This window comes from Bos taurus, chromosome 21 (assembly GCF_002263795.3).
Source record: "Bos taurus isolate L1 Dominette 01449 registration number 42190680 breed Hereford chromosome 21, ARS-UCD2.0, whole genome shotgun sequence".
Taxonomy (NCBI): domain Eukaryota; kingdom Metazoa; phylum Chordata; class Mammalia; order Artiodactyla; family Bovidae; genus Bos; species Bos taurus.
The window spans coordinates 28,819,623-28,837,544 of record NC_037348.1 but is presented as its reverse complement, the minus strand read 5'-3'; the positions used below and the strand labels follow the sequence as shown (position 1 = coordinate 28,837,544).

The 17,922-nt window shown below is 40.8% G+C and overlaps 1 protein-coding gene across 4 annotated transcripts in view; it reads right to left on the bottom strand.

Annotated features, from left to right (window-relative positions):
• Nucleotides 1-17,922, bottom strand: part of TM2D3 (TM2 domain containing 3) — a 44,697-nt gene that overhangs the window by 13,122 nt on the left and 13,653 nt on the right. For 2 of the 4 annotated variants that reach the window (XM_005221923.5, XM_005221925.5), the window contains 2 exons: nt 11,570-11,645; nt 8,749-9,494 (listed from right to left, as the gene is read on the bottom strand). In XM_005221923.5, coding sequence (XP_005221980.1) covers nt 9,329-9,494; nt 11,570-11,645 — 242 coding nt within the window. In that variant the 3' untranslated portion in view covers nt 8,749-9,328. Of the gene's footprint in view, nt 1-2,634; nt 6,025-8,748; nt 9,495-11,569; nt 11,646-17,922 lie in introns of those variants that run through there. The other 2 variants (XM_059879025.1, NM_001040518.2) reach the window with 2 other exon arrangements.

The window sequence follows — 17,922 nt, the reverse complement described above, 5'->3', positions numbered from 1 at the left end:
CATTTGTTTGGTGGAGATTTACAGGAATATCACTACCTGACCATCACTGGACCTCAAGAACAAAGGATCTGACACCAAGAAATCTTCAACAGCTAACCATGCCCCTCCCTCCCCCTTTGCTTTATAAAGGGCTCTGCTAAGTTTTCAGTAACTTTGGGGTTCTTAGGGCGTAAGCCACCCATCTCCTTGCATGAACCTGTATTAAACCTTTCTCTGTTCCAAACTCCAATGTTTTAGTATTGTTTGATCTCACTGAGCATTGCGCACAGGGACTTGGGATTTTGGTAACACCTGGATTCTGCGCCTGCTGGCATGTGTAGCAAGTCAGGCAGCACTTTAGATAAGGAAGGGAGTAGGTCTTAAATATTTGAGTCCCTGAGGATCTGGTCAACCACCCCCACCTCCCTATCCCCCGCCCCAGAATCTAACAAAATCCTATGAAAAGAACAACATTGTAAAAAGGTTAAAGTTAACCAGAGCTGCATTTTTGCGCACAAACTGATGAAATCACTTTGCAGCCTGGGATCACATGTGACAGCCGTGGAACTATCTCACCCACGGAGTGGACACACTGCCCAAGACCCTCTCCCACCTGGGACTCCAGATTGCTCTAACAAGGAATTTCCCACAACTGTTAAGTTTGGTTGTAGGTCAGCCCAATCTAGTGATGAGTATGTTATTATTTCTATTGTTTCTATTTTTAATGACTGTACATTGAAATTAAGTTAAAAAAAATCTATAAAAAATTTGAAATTATTTATGTGTGTAACGAGTGGTTTGTTTTGCTAACAAACCCTTCAAACCTAGGTTCGAAATTAATCCTTCACAATTAGAACTACTGGCAAAATAAGGCCAATGCATGAATTCCATGGACTGTATATAGTCCATGGGGTCGCAGAGTCAAACACAACTGAGCAACTCTCACTTTCACATGAGTTCCTCATTCATAACTTCTGAGAACCTCTTCATCTTCCCACTAATTCTCTGAGGCCACTGGCTCCATCAAATCCTTGACAGGAACTATCCCCAATTTGCTTATATTCTTTAGGTTCCTTTAGGTGTTGTTTTTAGTCACTAAGTCACGTCCAACACTTTTGAGACCCCATGGTCTAACCCACCAGGCTCCTCTGTCCATGGGATTCTCCAGCAAGGATCCTGGAGTGGGCAGCCATTCCGTTCTCCAGGGGATCTTCCCAACTCAGGGATCAAACCCACATCTTCTGCATTGGCAGGCAGACTCTTTACCACTGGGTGACCAAGGAAGCTGAGGTCTGCATGTAAAATGGCTTAGGAAGAAGTTCATCCATTGTCTCTTGTACATTCAGGGTCTTTTCAGTTTTCACCTTTCAAACACTGGACACTGATCATTTAACTCAAGACCCCAAAGCCATACAGATGGCCAGAGGTCAGGATACACACTGCATACTGCCAGGAGTTCCTGTCACCTCCCTGCTCCTCCTCATGTGGGAGTAACAGCAGTGGAGATTCTTTTCTATGCAGAGCTGAATATGGAGCAGATTCTCGGGAATCTTTACCATAATTAACAAAGGCCCTGCTTCCTGGCAGGACAGGTTCTCCTTGAAATACCTGCTCAGCCCAGTCTCAAGTACCCAGGTCGGGTAAGAAAGTGTCCTGTCTCTAGAAAAGAAAGTCTCATGCAACCCGGGCTGCCCACCTGAAGTGCTGCCTGTTCCATGCCCAGTCTCATGGTCCCAGGAAAAACCAAGTCAAGACTGGCTGCTTCTGGGAATATGATGGGAAAGCAACTGTAATGGGGAAGCCCCACCTAGTGCCCAGGGCTGGAACTGCTACTTGACCAGACCAACACACACCTGCCCAGACATAACTCCTGGTAGGACCTTCCCTGGTGGTTTCAGTGGTAAAGAATCCACCTGCAATGCAGCAGAGTGGGTTCGATCCCTGGGTCAGGAATATTCCCTGGAGGAGGAAATGGCAACTCACTCCGGTATTCTTGCCTGGGAAATCCCATGGACAGAGGAGCCTGGCAGGCAGAGTTGGACATGACTAAGCAACTAAACCACCACCACGAAAGGGTGTTATACCCTTTCAGGTAAACTGTAATTTATTCTGGCAAAGAAACATGTTTTTGTCACCCGAGGTTTATGCAGATATTCTCAAAAATATTTTATAGCTAAATATCTGATAACCAGGTTAATTACATCTTCTGGCTATTGACTCAGATGTTTAAAAAGTAACACTCTGCTGTCATGGTGGGCTTGCTAAAGATCACTGGCCTTTTGGAACTGGCTGTATGTGAGAGTCTACATGAGAGGCTAAAAATACTATACACAGATTCTTGATGTTCTTACACAAATCCCTAAAAATGAAGCATACAGAAAGTATACAGGGCTTCCCTGGTGACTCAGTGGTGAAGAGTCACCTGCCAATGTAGTGGACACAGGTTCAATTCCTTGTCTTGGAAGATCCCACATGACGTGGGACAACTTAACCCATGCGCCATAATCACTGAGCCTGTACTCTAGAGCCTAGGAGCCACAACTACTTAAACCCAAGAGCCCTACAGCCTATGCTCTGCAATAAGAGAAGCTACTGCACTAGCCCCTGCTCTCTGCAACTAGAGAAAAGCCCATGCAAAAATGAGGACATGGCACAGCCAAAAAAATTATCTTTTTAATTTAGAAAAGCATACAGAACAGATTACAAATGAGAAGCTGAGTATGGTTAAAGCCAAACCAGATGTTAAGACACTAGAAGAGCAACTTCACAGAGGCCAAATAGAAGAGGTAATTCTTCAGGCTGAAAATAAACTAAGTCTGGGAAGAAAAATGGTTCGGTGGAAATCACAGGAGTCTTTAGTGGAAGAGCCTCCTGCCAACCAGTGGAAATGGTTAACATAAATATCATTAAATGACTTGTGTGTTGATGGGAAACTGATGTAAATAAATACTGTTTTATCAGGAAAATAGCAACACATACCCAATTTAAAGCTCAACATTCAGAAAACTAAGATCATGGCATCTGGTCCCATCACATCATGGGAAATAGATGGGGAAACAGTGGAAACAGTGTCAGACTTTATTTTGGGGGGCTCCAAGATCACTGCAGATGGTGATTGCAGCCATGAAATTAAAAGACGCTTACTCCTTGGAAGGAAATTATGACTAACCTAGATAGCATATTGAAAAGCAGAGACATTACTTTGCCAACAAAGGTCTGTCTAGTCAAGGCTATGGTTTTTCCTGTGGTCATGTATGGATGTGAGAGCTGGACTGTGAAGAAAGCTGAGCGCTGAAGAATTGATGCTTTTGAACTGTGGTGTTGGAGAAGACTCTTGAGAGTCCCTTGGACTGCAAGGAGATTCGACCAGTCCATTCTAAAGGAGATCAGTCCTGGGTGTTCACTGGAAGGACTGACACTGAAGCTGAAACTCCAATACTTTGGCCACCTCATGCGAAGAGTTGACTCTTTGGAAAAGACTCTGATGCTGGGAGGGATTGGGGGCAGGAGGAGAAGGGGACGACAGAGGATGAGATGGCTGGATGGCATCACTAACTCGATGGACATGAGTTTGAGAGAACTCCAGGAGTTGGTGATGGACAGGGAGGCCTGGCGTGCTGTGATTCATGGGGTCGCAAAGAGTCAGACATGACTGAGCGACTGAACTGAACTGAACCCAATTTAAAGGGAAAAATGCTAAAAAGCCTGTAAATGTTTTTAAAGAAAGTTATTAAAACCCAAAAATACCTATAAAAACAAATGTGAAACAATTAATAAAATGGAAATAAAAATATACATATCAATAATAACCCAGAATATAAAGGAATTAAATGCTCTAACCAAAAGAAACAGACTGAATGGATACAGAAACAAGACCTGTATATATGGTGTCTGCAGGATACCCACTTCAGACTTAGGGACACATAAAGACTGAAAGCAAGTAGATAGAAAAAATATTTCATGCAAATGGAAATCAAGAGATAGTCTTTATCAGACAAAATAGAATTTAAAATAAAGACTGCTACAAGAGACAAAGAAGGACACTACATAATGATCAAGGGATCGGTCTAAAACAATGATTAATGACTGCATATACAGATCCAACCAACACGACAGCACTTCAACATATAAGGCAAACACTAATAGCAATGACAGAAGAAATCAACAGTAACATAGAAATAGTGGGAAACTTTAACACCCTACTTACATCAATGGACAGATCATCCAGATAGAAAATCAGTAAGGAAACATAGGCCTTAAATGACATATTAGGTGAGATGGACTTAATTAAAAATTCCACCCAAAAGCAGCAGAATATACATTCTTTTCAAGTGCACTCAGAACACCCTCCACGACTGATCACATGCTGCGTCACAAAGCAAGCCTCAATAAATTCAAGAAAATTGACTATCAAGCACATTTTCTGACCACAATCCCATGAGGCTAGAACTCAACTACCAGGAAAAACCCACAAACAAGTGGAGACAAAACAATATGCTACTAAACAACCAATGGATCACTGAAGAAATCAAACAGGAAATCAAAAATACCTAAAGACAAATGAAAACAAAACCACAACAATCCAAAATCTATGGAATGCAACAAAAGCATTTCTAACAGGGAAGTATATAGTGACACAAGCTTACCTCAGCAAACAAGAAAAATCTCAAATAAACAACCTAAACTTACATCTAAAGCAACAAGAGAAAATACAAAAAACAAAAACAAACAGACAGAAAAAAAAAAAAACAACACACACACACAACAAAACAAACAAAGTAGAAGAAAAGAAATCATAAAGATCAGAGCATAAATAAATGAAATACAAATTTAAAAAAATAGAAAAGTTAACAAAACTAAAAGCTGGTTCTTTGAAAAGATAAACAAGATTGATGAACCTTTAGCTTGATTCATAAAGAAAATGAGGTAAGGGGCCCCCATCAATAAAATCAAAAGTGAAAAAGGAGAAAACTACAACTGACACCAGAGAAATACAAAGAATCATATGAGACTATTACACACAACTATATGCCAAAAAAAATGGACAACCTGGAAGAAACAAATTCTTAGAAAAACACAACCTTCCAAAACAGAACCAGAAAGAAACAGAAAATATAGACAGATCAAGCACAAGCAATCAAACTGAATCTGTGATTTAAAAACTTCCAACAAACCAAAGTCCAGAGGACCAAATGGCTTCACAGGTGGAGTCTATCTAACATTTACAGAAGAAATAATACTTATCATTCTGAAACTCTTCCCAAAAACTGGAGAGAAAGGGAACACTCCAAAACTCTTACGAGGCCAGCAACATCCTGATCCCAAAACCAGACAGAGATATCACAAAAAATAGAAAATTAAAGGCCGATTATCACTGACGACCAGAGAAGCAAAAATCCTCAGCAAAATAGTGGTAAATTGAATCCAACAGTACAGTAAAAGGATCCCACACCGTGCATGATCAAGTGGGATTCATCCTAGGGATGCAAGGATTTTTCAACATCCACAAATCAGTCAATGTGATGCACCATATTAAGAGACTTCAGGATAAAACGTATGATTATCACAATAGATGTAGAAAAGCGTTTGATAAAATCTAACATTTCTGATAATAACTCTCCAGAAAGTGGCCATAGAGGGAACCTACCTCAGCATAAAAAAGGCCATACATAACAAGCCCAGAGCCAACATCATACTTAACAGTGAAAAGCTGAAAGCATTGTCTCCAAGATCAGGAACAAGACAAAGACGCCCTCTCTCACCACTTTTATTCAACAGTTTTGGAAGTTCTTGTCACAGTAGTCAGAGAAAAAAAAGAAATAATAAGGACTTCCCTGGTGGCTCAGATGGTAAAGCGTCTGCTTGCAATGCGGGAGACCTGGGTTTGATCCCTGGGTCAGGAAGATCCCCTGGAGAAGGAAATCGCAATCCACGCCAGTATTCTTGCCTGGAAAATTCCATGGACGGAGGAGCCTGGTGGACTATACAGTCCATGGGGTTGCAAAAAGTAGGACACGACTGAGCAACTTCACTTCCACTTCCAAACTGGAAAAGAAGTAAAACTGTCACTGTTTGTAGATGTGATTCTATAAGCAGAAAATTCTAAAGGCACTACCATAAAACTACTAGGACTCATCAATGAATTTGGTAAATTTGAAGGATACAAAATTAACATATAAAAATCTCTTGCATCTCTATACACTATGAGTGAAATACCAGAGAAATTAAGGAAACAATCCCATTTACCACTGCATCAAAAAAAAATACATCGAAATAAACCTACCTAAGGAGGCAGAACGCCCATACTCCAAGAACTGTAAGATGCTGATGAAACAAACTAAAAACCACAAACACAAATGAAAAGATATGCCACATTCTTGGACCGGAAGAATCAATAATGTCAAAATGACTATACTACCCAAGGCAGTCTATTGATTCAATGCAATCCCTAACAAAAATACCAGTGGTATTTTTCACAGAACTTGAACAAGTAGCCAAAACAATCTTGAGAAAGAAGAATGGAGCTAGAGGAACCATACTCCCTGGCTTCAGACTATACTAAAAGTTACAGTTATTAAAACAGTATGGTACTGACACAAAAGCAGACATAAAGTTCAATGGGTCAATTAATTTATGACACAGGAGGCAAAAACATACAAGAGAAGAAAAGAGTCTCTTCAATAAGTGGTCCCGGGAAAACTGGACAGCTACATGTAAAAGAATGAAACTAGAATATTCTCTAACACTATATATAAAATACAGAGAAGGCGATGGCACCCCACTCCAGTACTTTTGCCTAGAAAATCCCATGGACGGAGGAGCCTGGTAGGCTGCAGTCCATGGGGTCGTGAAGAGTCAGACACGACTGAGCAAATTCCCTTTCACTTTTCACTTTCATGCTTTGGAGAAGGAAATGGCAACCCACTCGTGTTCTTGCCTGGAGAATCCCAGGGACGGGGGAACCTGATGGGCTGCCGTCTACAGGGTCGCACAGAGTTGGACATGACTGAAGAGACTTAGCAGCAGCAACAGCATATATAAAATAAGCTCAAAATGGATTAAATACCAGATACTATGAAATTCCTAGAGGAAAACAAAAGCAGAACACAACACTCTTTGACATAAATTGCAGCAACATTTTTTTGGAATTACCTCTAGAGTCTAACAGAAGCAAAGCAAAAACAAACAAAAAGACCTAATTGAACTTAAAAGCTTTTACACAGGAAAGGAAATCACAAGCAAAACAAAAAGACAACATACCAACTTGGAGAAAATATTTGTAAAAGAGGCAACCAACAAGACTTAATCCCCAAAATATACAAACAACTTGTACAGCTCAATAAAAAAAAAAAAAAAAACAATCAAATAATGGGCAGAAGTTCTAAATAGACATTTCTCCAAAGAAGACATACAGATGGCCAACAGGCATATAAAAAGACTCTCACATCATTAATTATTAGAGAAATGCAAATGAAAACTATCATGAAGTATCACCTCACACAAGTCAAAATGGCTATTATCAAAAAGTCTAAGTTATCAAAAAAAATGCTGGAGAAGGTGTGGAGAAAAAGTAACCCTTCTATGCTCTTGACAGGAATGTAAATTTGTTCAGCCACTATGGAGAAAAGTATGGACACTCCTTCAAAAACCAAAAACAGAACTACCATATGATTCAGCAATCTTACTTCTCGGGCATATATCCAGAAAAGATGAAAATTCTTAACTCGGAAAGATACAAACACCCCAATGTTCACAGCAGCACTGTTTACAACAGCCAAGGTGTGGAAGCAACCTAAATGTCCATCCACAGAGGAATGGATAAAGAAGATGTGGCATATATATACATACAATGGAAAATTACTCAGTCCTTCACTGGAAGGACTGATGCTGAAGCTGTAGCTTCAATACTTTGGTCACCTGATATAAAGAGTTGACTCATCGGAAAAGACCCTGATGCTGGGTAAGACTGAAGGCAGGAGAAGGGGACGACAGTGGATGTGATGGTTGGATGGCATCACCAACTCAACAGACATGAATTTGAGCATGAACTTATTTACAAAATAGAAATAGACTTGCAGACACAGAAAATAAATTTATGGTTACCAGAGCAGAAAGGCTAGGATAGATAAATTGGGAGTTGGGGATTAACATACTCAGAGTACTCTAAATAAAACAGATAACCAACAAGGTCCTACTGTATAGCACAGGAATGACAGTCAATATTTGTAATAACCTATAATGGAAAAAAATCTGAAAACATGCACACACATACACATATATACACACACACAACTATAAGGAAGTAGCAACTCACTATAGTATCCTTGTCTGGAAAATTCCATGAACAGAGAAGCCTGGTGGGCTACAGTCTAAGGGTCGCAAAGAGACAGAAACAACTGAGTGACTCAACAACATATATAACTGAATCACTCTGCTGTACACTTGAAACACTGTATATTGACTATACTTGAATTCAAGAAGTTATAACTAAAAATGTTTTTGAAAAAAAGTTTTTGGATTAATAAATGTTTTTCTTTCCAAGAAAGGGTCTACAAGGGATCTTATAAAGACTCAAAAGCATTTATCACACTGATACATTTTTAAACATTTCCACTGTGTGTTAATGAACCAGCCAATTATGAATAAATCTATTAGAATGGACTAATATCCTGAAAAAGAAACATTTCACTTCTTAATAATAAAAGAAAGTTGCTATGATTATTCAAGATTATGTTTTAATATAAAAAACATAACAGAAGTCTACAAAAATTTTAAAGTAACTTGTAGTTTTATTTTCCAGTACTCTTGCAATCTTTTACATTACTAACAAAACTGCAATCACAGGAATCAGACACAAAATTTCTGCATTTATTTCAAACAATCATACAGAAAGACCATACTACACAGACATTATTATACTGCAAAAGTCAGAGATGACTGAAGTTTAGATAGATAATTTTATTTAGCTGAAGAATGAAAAGATTTTCCACTCTCCGCAATTATAGCTCAAATGTTTTTTACGGCAGATGACATTCAAGTTGGAGATACAAATGATACACTCTGAAGTAAGTAATATAAAACTCAAGTCTAGGAACTAAACAGATTTTCAGCTGCACAGGTTGTTCTTCCAGTTTAAATTTTTTCACAGAAAAAAAAAAATAGATCGCAGGCAAAGAAAACCAAATTCCATATAAGCATGGTTCACTGTTTTTTATTTTACCTTCATCAAGGCAGGCAAAGTACAGATGCTGTACATTAAACACATATACAAGCCCCTCAAAGCACGTGGATTCCCACAGGCAAAGCACACTTGCTAAGCTCCGCTCCTCTCAGAAGCGTGTGACTGCAGCTAAATATACAAAGAGCCGTCCGCTGGTCCCACGTAGCCAACTCCAATGAGCAGGACGTCGATCAGCGTCCATATTCCCAGGCCCCCGAAGCTGAAGAGCTTGCCGAGGCCTTCTCGCCACTGGCCCAGGTAGAAGCGATCTGCTCCAAACCCACCGAGGGTGATGCTGCAACAGCAAACAGGCCTGCAATGCATCAACAGCCCCCCAACTGCCAGCTGGGGCTCAGTAATCATGCTGACTCACATGTGAAAGGGCCTCAGATCAGCAGACCCTGGATGAGGACACAGCGATCATCTCACAAATGCACACCACCAAACAATCACAGGCAAGAAGACTGCTCACACGTCAACAATGAACACACACGAGCTGTAATGAAATCTAATCCTTCTCTTTTGAAGAAAATCTAGCTTGCTACTTTTTTAGGTAGCAAAAAAACCGTGCATCTGGGAGGGCAAAACACGGTTAGTCTAACAGACAGACCAGCAATGTGGAGGCTGCAGGAGCATCTCAAGGCAGTCAGCCAGCTGGCCGCCTCATCAGGTCTTGACCTTTGTCAATCAACCCATGTAAAAAAGCTCTGTGTTAGGAAAAATTGACTTTTAAGGTTCCTTCAAATTCTAACATCTAACAATATTCAGACAACTTCTCATTGTTTTTCTTTTAAAATTTTTATTATGGAAAATTCTAAAACTTACACAAGTTAAAAGAAAGCAAACAGCACCCATGTTTATCGTTGTTTAGTCACTCAGTTGTGTCTGACACTTTGTGACCCCATAGACTGTAGCCCACCAGGCTCCTCTGTCCATGGGATTCTCCAGGCAAGAATACTGGAGTGGGTTGCCATTTCCTTCTCCAGGGGATCTTCCCAACCCAGGGATCGAGCCTATATCTCCTGCATTGGTTTCTTTACTGCTGGGGAGTCCACAACCCAGCCCCAATAATTATCACCATGTACACACCCCAATTCATCACACCCTTTCCTTCCCACCCCAACCCGAGAACCATGAAGCAACTGCCAGGCATCATCACATTCAATATTCGGCAAGAAACCATGTTGAGCCCAGAGAAGAACTCTATTCTTACTGTTTAAAAGCCAGCTGTGAAATGTGTCATAGTAATTTATGTTCACAATGATGGGGAGACTGGGTGAGGGGTGTACAGAACACTCTAGCTTTGCTTTTACTTTTCTGTAAATCTAAAATGAATCCAAAATAAAAAGTTTGTTGGAAAGCAGAAAGTCAGGTGTTATTCTCAATGTGAACTACTGTGTCAAAGACGCTGGGCAATCTCACCTTCGCTATGTCTGACTTTCTGTCGTGGCCCCCTCTTTTCATTTACCAGGGGAGCCTTCCTGCCAGACAGGACCCTCCACCTTCCTAGCCAGACCCTCAAGCAGTGGTCCCCAGACAGAGGCAATACCTGGAGGTGCTACTGACTGTCACCACTGGGGTAGGGAGACTTGTAAACAACACCCAATAAATGGAGTCCGGAGAGGATGCTACACACCCTACTCTGCACAGGATGCCCCACAACCAAGAATTCTTGGCCCAAACATCCACAACGACAAGGCTGAGAAGCCCTGCCCACATCCCACCATACAGTCCCTGGGCTCTCACCGCAAACCTCCAATAGCGGCCTACCTGCTGAATCAGGATTTGGCCAGCAGCCTACCTGCCCTTCCCTCTGGTGGGGGTGGGGAGAACTGCTACAATTTCCTTTTCAAACTGCTGAAAAGTTTAACAAATACAAGTATATTTTTATGTAAAAATTAAGTCTATAATTATGCTTGAATAGTGTATTACAGGTGATTTTCAACATTTATCTTTGTCATTTTTGTTTTTTCTAGTTTTCAATACTGAGCATGTATTATTTTTTTTATGATTTAGAAGGAAATTACTGAAAATTAAAGACAGTCATAAGTCTAGCTACTTTAAATAGTAGGCAGCACTTCACTGACTCACAGTACGCTCAGAGTGGGAAGACTGACTGGTTCTAGTGAGCTCCAATAATGACTCGAGTCACCTCCAGAACATGCAGGCATCTTGGGAGGAAAGCCAGCAACAAGCCACCAAGTTCCACAAAGATAGTGGTCTGGCCACCTCAACAGCCCCCAGCAGCACAGTCCCCGTGGTTTACCCAGCCCATGGCAGGGCCTGAGGGAGCAAGAGAGGAGCGCAGAAGAGCCCAGCAGCCACAGCAAATGCCCAGTGGTGTCTCTGCTCACTGGGAACAGCGCTTACCTCAGAGCCAAGGCTGTGGACCACTTGTATCCCCCGGTCCAGTTGCAGTAGAGCATCTTTGGAAAAGTGCGGTTACCTAAGAAAGGGAAACACTCCACAATGAAACACGGGTATGAAAGTACTCTGGCAAGAGACTAAATTATAGGTGGTGGTCTTATGATTTATAATCTAAAAAGACAACTCTCTTCACAAAAATAAGTGTTCACTACCCTTGAAGGCTAAACAGAAAGCCCTAACTGTCCACGAGCACAGGCTTATGAGGAGCACAGGTTCATGAGGACCACAGCTTGAAGAAGGTGAACCACCCTACGTGATGTCAAGGTGTGGATGATGTGGGGGTGAACGAGACAGACAAACCAGGCACCAGGAGGGGAGAAGGCCACGCAGGACCGACACATCCTATGGACACAGGCCACAGATGGTCCAGGAGTCCTGGGACAAATGGCTGTTCAAACTGGAGAAAAACGAGACAGATAAACCAGGCACAGGGAGGGGAGAAGCCCACGCAGGACTGACACATCCCGTGGACGCAGGCCACAGATGGTCCGGGGGTCCTGGGACATCTGGCTGTTCAAACTGGAGAAAGTGAGTCTGACTCCACCTCACACCATACACCAAACCAATCCTGGGGAACTAAAGACCTAAATCTGAAAGGCCACAGTTACAACTTTTAAAAGAAAGTACAGAAAATTATCTCCGTGAATCTGGAGCAGGGAAAGGCTTTTTGCAACAAAAAAGGGCTAACTATGAAAGATGAAAAACCAACTAACTAAAATTTTAAAGTTGTGTTCAAAAGAGACCAAAAGAAAGTGGGGGAAAAAGTTAAAATTCAGGAGAGGATTTTAGGGCCATCAAAGGTTACTATCCAAAATACAAAAGAATTCATAGAAGTCTGCAAGAAAAAACAAAACTTAGGGACGAGTATTGGAGAGGATGTGGATCCTCAGTAACAGCTGTGCACCACTGGCGGGAGTGTGAACAAACACAACCACCTGGAAAAGAACACATGCCAGAGAGTGCATGCCAGACACACCCCTGTACACTTGACAAGAGACAAAGACAGAAGTTTAAGAGCAGCAAAATTTGTAAAAAAGAAAAAAAAAAAAGGTAAACAGTCCAAATACATTGGAGAGCAGAAAAACTATGATACAGTCTTACAACAGGTTATTATAAAGAAATGAAAAAAGAAGAAGACAAGCTGAAGAATCTTAGAGCCATAATGATGAAAAGAAACAAGTCCCAGGAGACCATAAACAGCCTGCTACTACTTCACACAGTTCTGAGACATGCATTACTGAATAATTCACCACACTGTATTCTAGCACATACATGGGACAATTATAAAAAACTTAAAGGGGGGGGAGGAGCCAAGATGGCGGAGGAGTAGGACGGGGAGAACACTTTCTCCCCCACAAATTCATCAAAAGAGCATTTAAACGTCGAGTAAATTCCACAAAACAACTTCTGAATGCCGGCAGAGGACATCAGGCACCCAGAAAAGCAACCCAACTCTTCGAAAGGAGGTAGGAAAAAATATTAAAAACAAAAAAAAAGAGACAAAAGAGGGAGGGACGGAGTTCCGTCCCGGGAAGGGAATCTTAAAAAGAGAGAAGTTTCCAAACATCAGGAAACCTTCTCACTGCCGAATCTGTGCCGAGCATTGGAAGCACAGAGGGCAACATAACAGGGAGAAAATATAAATCAACAATTTAAAACTCGCAGATTGCGAGCCCTACGGTAACTCCCCCAGCAGAGAAGCAGCGCAGACGCCTGCATCCGCCATTAGCGAATCGGGGCTGGGCAGGGAGGCGCGGCGTGGGCTGCATCGCTGAGAGTAAGAGTCTGGCCTGAATACCCTGAGCGCTATCTGAGCGAAATAATTTGGGCTAGCAAACCAGACTGTGGGATACCTACCACGCGAAAAGCCAGCCCTGACCTAAGACCGCCAGGCCCGCGTACGGAACAAAGGACTGAACAGAGATAGCCGGCTGCAGATCTTCCCCCTCCGGAGACAGGCAGCCAGAGCCGGAAGGGGGCAATCGCAGCCCCAGAGAGACATTATCTATAAAATTGTAAGCAGGCTTCTTTGCTAACTAAAACTTCTTGGGGGTCTGGACGGTCAACATCTGCCTGAGAAGGTGCGCCGGTTTTACATCCAGATAACCGAGTGGCGGGGAGGCGATAAGTCGCAGCATTGGCGCTCGCCTGGGAAGAGCAAATTGGCGCTCGGACCTGGGAAGAGTACAAAACGCAGGCCCAAATGAGTCTGCGCCTCTGAGGACTACCCGAGTGCCTGAACCTGAGCGGCTTGGACCTGGGAGGTGCATGCAGCCCAGGGCCAGCCTCGGATTGTTCCCGGCGGAACAACCTAGAGTCCGAGCAGTGTGGACAGGGAGGCTACACGCGCCGTGAGCGGGGGCAGACCCAGGGTGGCTGAGGCACTGCGAGCCCACGCCAGTGTTATTTGTTTGCACCCTCCCTCCCTCCCTCCCTACAGCGCGACTGAACAAGTAAGCCTAAAAAAAAAAAAAAAAAGTGTCCTCCACCGTGCCCTTTGAGTCAGGGCGGAAACCAGATACTGAAGAGACTAGCAAACAGAAGAAGATATAACAGAGGGAAACGCCTTGGAAGCTACAGGCAATAGATCAAAACCCTGTGGTTACTACGGACTACATAGGAAGGGGCCTATAGATCTTGAGAAATATAAATCTGACCAAGGAACTAGCCAAAAATGAACTGAACCCATAACACCCACAAAAAAAGAAACAAAAAAGTCCTAGATATATTTTTATTATTTTTACGATCATTCTTTCTTTTTTTTTTAATTAAAAAAAAAAAATTTTAAGTCCTCTATTGTTCCTTTAATTTTCACTTTTATAACCTATTACTTCGCAAAAAAAAAAAAAAAAGACCCTATTTTTTTCTTCTTCAGCAAACTTCATATATATATATTTTATAATTTCTTGACCTTGTTGTTTTTTTTTGTTGTTGTTGGTTTTTGTTTTTTTCTTCTTTTCTTTAACATTGTATTTTTTGAAATTCCAAACTCTACTCTAGATTTTTAATTTTCGCTTTTTGGTATATGTTATCAATTTTGTACCTATAGTTTTTTTTTATATAATTTCTGTGATTTTTTTTTTTTCTTCTTCTTCTCTGTTTCTTTCTCTTCTTCTTTTATATGACATTGTATATCTGAAATTCCAAACTTTACTCTAGATTTTCAATTTATGCTTTTTGGTATTTGATATCAATTTTGTACCTGTATTTTCTTTATAATTTTTGTGACATTGTTCGTATTTGTTTGTTTGTTTTCTCTCTTTATTTTTCTTCTTTTTTTTTTTTTTAACATTGTATTTTTGAAATTCCAAAATCTACTCTAGATTTTTAATTTTTGCTTTCTGGTATTAGTTATCAATTTTGTACCTGTACTTTCTTTATAATTTTCGCGACCTTGTTTGTTTTTGTTTGTTCATTTTTTCTCTCTTTCTTTTCCTTCTTCTTTTCTTTAACATCGTATTTTTGAAATTCCAAACTCTACTCTAGATTTTTAATTTTCGCTCTCTGGTATTAGTTATCAATTTTGTACCTGTACTTTCTTTATAATTTTCACGACCTTGTTTGTTTTTGTTTGTTCGTTCTTTCTCTCTTTCTTTTCCTTCTTCTTTTCTTTAACATCGTATTTTTGAAATTCCAAACTCTACTCTAGATTTTTAATTTTCGCTTTTATGTATTTGTTACCAATTTTGTACCTTTAAGGACCCAATCTTCAGGACCCATTTTTCACTAGGGAGTGAGATTACTGGCTTGACTGCTCTCTCTCCCTTTGGACCCTCCTTTTTCTTCACCAGGTCGCCTGTGTCTCCTCCCTAACCCCTCTCTACTCTACCCAACTCTGTGAATTTCTGTGTGTTCCAGACGGTGGAGAACACTTAGGGAACTGATTACTGGCTGGATCTGTCTCGCTCCTTTTCATTCCCCCCTTTTATCCTTCTGGCCACCTCTGTTACCTTCCTCCTTCTTCTCTTCTCTGTATAACCCCGTGAACATCTCTGAGTGGTCCAGTTGTGGAGTGCACATAAGGAAGTGACTACTGGCTAGCCCACTCTCTCCACTATTGATTCACCTCATCTCATTTGGGTCACCTCTAACTCCCTCCTCCCTCTTCTCTTCTCCATGTAACCCTGTGAACCTCTCTGAGTGACCCTCACTGTAGAGAAACTTATCATCTTTAATGTAGATGTTTTATCAATGGTGCTGTATAGAAGGAGAAGTTTTGAAACTACTGTAAAAATAAGACCGATAATCGGAAGCAGGAGACTTAAGTCCAAACCCTGACTCCAGGGAACTCCTGACTCCAAGGAACATTCATTGACAGGAGCTCATCAAATGCCTCCATACCGACACTGAAACCAAGCACCACACAAGGGCCAATAAGTTCCAGGGCAAGACATACCAAGCAAATTCTCCAGCAACAAAGGAACACAGTCCTGAGCTTCAAGATACAGGCTGCCCAAAGTCACCCCAAAACTATAGACATCTCATAACTCATTACTGGACATTTCATTGCACTCCAGAGAGAAGAAATACAGCTCCATCCACCAGAACACCGACACAAGCTTCCCTAACCAGGAAACCTTGACAAGCCACCTGTACAAACCCACACACAGTGAGGAAACGCCATAATAAAGAGAACTCCACAAACTGCCAGAATACAGAAAGGACACCCCAAACTCAGCAATTTAAACAAGATGAAGAGACAGAGGAATACTCAGCAGATAAAGGAACAGGATAAATGCCCACCAAACCAAACAAAAGAGGAAGAGATAGGGAATCTACCTGATAAAGAATTCCGAATAATGATAGTGAAATTGATCCAAAATCTTGAAACTAAAATGGAATCTCAGATAAATAGCCTGGAGACAAGGATTGAGAAGATGCAAGAAAGGTTTAACAAGGACCTAGAAGAAATAAAAAAGAGTCAATATATAATGAATAATGCAATAAGTGAAATTAAAAACACTCTGGAGGCAACAAATAGTAGAATAACAGAGGCAGAAGACAGGATTAGTGAATTAGAAGATAGAATGGTAGAAATAAATGAATCAGAGAGGATAAAAGAAAAACGAATTAAAAGAAATGAGGACAATCTCAGAGACCTCCAGGACAATATTAAACGCTACAACATTCGAATCATAGGGGTTCCAGAAGAAGAAGACAAAAAGAAAGACCATGAGAAAATACTTGAGGAGATAATAGTGGAAAACTTCCCTAAAATGGGGAAGGAAATAATCACCCAAGTCCAAGAAACCCAGAGAGTACCAAACAGGATAAACCCAAGGAGAAACACCCCAAGACACATATTAATCAAATTAACAAAGATCAAACACAAAGAACAAATATTAAAAGCAGCAAGGGAAAAACAACAAATAACACACAAGGGAATTCCCATAAGGATAACAGCTGATCTTTCAATAGAAACTCTTCAAGCCAGGAGGGAATGGCAAGACATACTTAAAATGATGAAAGAAAATAACCTACAGCCCAGATTATTGTACCCAGCAAGGATCTCATTCAAGTATGAAGGAGAAATCAAAAGCTTTTCAGACAAGCAAAAGCTGAGAGAATTCTGCACCACCAAACCAGCTCTCCAACAAATACTAAAAGATATTCTTTAGACAGGAAACACAAAAACGGTGTATAAACTCGAACCCCAAACAATCAAGTAAATGGCAACGGGAACATACTTATCAGTAATTACCTTAAATGTAAATGGGTTGAATGCCCCAACCAAAAGACAAAGACTGGCTGAATGGATACAAAAACAAGACCCCTACATATGTTGTCTACAAGAGACCCACCTCAAAACAGGGGACACATACAGACTGAAAGTGAAGGGCTGGAAAAAGATTTTCCATGCAAATAGGGACCAAAAGAAAGCAGGAGTAGCAATACTCATATCAGATAAAATAGACTTTAAAACAAAGGCGGTGAAAAGAGACAAAGAAGGTCACTACATAATGATCAAAGGATCAATCCAAGAAGAAGATATAACAATTATAAACATATATGCACCCAACATGGGAGCACCACAGTACGTAAGACAAATGCTAACAAGTATGAAAGGAGAAATTAACAATAACACAATAATAGTGGGAGACTTTAATACCCCACTTACACCTATGGATAGATCAACTAAACAGAAAATTAACAAGGAAACACAAACTTTAAACGATACAATAGACCAGTTAGACCTAATTGATATCTATAGGACATTTCATCCCAAAACAATGAATTTCACCTTTTTCTCAAGCGCACATGGAACCTTCTCCAGGATAGATCACATCCTGGGCCAT